General features: G+C 36.1%; 1 protein-coding gene across 1 annotated transcript; it reads left to right on the forward strand.

Annotated features, from left to right (window-relative positions):
- Positions 1-550: 550 nt before the first annotated feature.
- FOMMEDRAFT_100143 (DNA/RNA polymerase) lies at positions 551-1,102 on the forward strand (the record flags this gene model as incomplete). The annotated part of the gene is made up of 1 exon (XM_007272367.1): positions 551-1,102. One exon carries the CDS (start codon positions 551-553, stop codon positions 1,100-1,102), a length of 552 nt encoding a protein of 183 aa, XP_007272429.1.
- Between the last annotated feature and the right edge of the window lie 562 nt (positions 1,103-1,664).

Here is a 1,664-nt window from a genome sequence, read left to right on the forward strand (position 1 = left end):
TACAGGATCAAACGTGATGCCTATGCTACTACTTCAAAAGCTTAGAAAGACTAAGGAAGACTCTATACGATTGAGAACCGTCATTGATCTTAGAGAGTACAACAAGAATACTAAGAAACTATCATCTCCTTTACTAGATATCAAATCAGTATTGAGGAGAGTAGCTTCTAAGAAGTATAAATCACTCATTAATGGTAAAGACACATATGAACAGATTAGAATAATCCCTGAGCATGTAAACAGATCAATATTCAACACTCTGGATAGAACAATAGTTAGTAAAGTAATGCAATTAGGTGATTGTAATAGTAGAGCCACCTATCAAGTGTTAATGAACCACATTTTCCAGCCTTACTTGGGTGACTGGATGGATATTTACCTAGATGACTTAGTGATTTATTTAGACACGATTGAGGATCATATACAACATCTCAGAACTGTCATTAATATATTGCACAAGGAGAAATTCTACCTTAGTAAACATAAGATACAATTGTTCCAGAAAGAATTGAAGATACTAGGCCACATTATTGATGATCAAGGCATTAGAATGGACCCTCATAAAGTCGATTCTATTCAACAATGGAAAGTACCTACTAATAAAGATTTGTTACAAGGTTTCTTAGAATCAGTAGGGTATTTAGCACCCAATATACCTCAGTTACACATTTCTACAGGTATTTTATCAAAGATTGCAGGAGAAACTGCATTTTTCAGATGGACATTCACTGAACAGCAAGTGTTTGATCAAATAGTAAAGCTAGTATTGGATTTCAGGCATAATCACAGGATAGTATTGGACTATAGTAAGAATGCACCACCTATCAACATTGTTACAGACACTTTGGCTTCAGGAATTGGAGGAATAGTCAGCCAAGGTCATGATTGGAAAGATTCCAAGATAGCAGCATTTTTCTCAGTGAAATTAAACCCTGCACAACAGAATTACCCAGTACACAATGTAGAATTACTAGCAGGAGTAGAAACTATGCTAAGACACAAGAATCTACTACAAGGAATGCATTTCTTTTGGTATACCAATCACAGAGCATTAGAACACATTCTAAGGCAACCAGTATTAAGTGGAAGACAAGCTAGATAGCTAGAGAAGATATCAGACTTTGATTTCACTGTAAAATACATTCCAGGCACTACAAACATTCTTGCAGACATGTTATCATACATATACTCAGGAGATTTACTAGGAACAACTTGATCTCAGTAAGAATATACATTGCAACTCAATGACAATGATCTATCAAGGATTAATCAAGTCAGGAATAACATTTCACAGCTGTTAGAGATACAGGATACTGTATATATCAAGGCTAGACTAGCAGTAGTAAGGAAAACTTCACCTTGAGGATCAATTGCAAGTTGACTGTACAGTAGAAAGGCTAGATTAATTACCAGACATGCTAGAAACTCACAGACAGACCTCTAAACAGAGGGCAGGCCTGCTACAAGGACTAGAAGCTAGTTTATAATACCAGAGAACACAGAGCAAGATCAGGAAACAGACACACACAGTAAGGTATTGGAAATGCTGCCTCAGGACACTGAACAATCAGATTTGCATGAAATAAATTCACCTACAAACGTACCAGACACTGGAAGTAATACACAAGGATACAGACATTCAGACAATGATATTAGATTGGAAA

The sequence above is a fragment of the Fomitiporia mediterranea genome (genome assembly GCF_000271605.1).
Source record: "Fomitiporia mediterranea MF3/22 unplaced genomic scaffold FOMMEscaffold_1188, whole genome shotgun sequence".
NCBI lineage: Eukaryota > Fungi > Basidiomycota > Agaricomycetes > Hymenochaetales > Hymenochaetaceae > Fomitiporia > Fomitiporia mediterranea.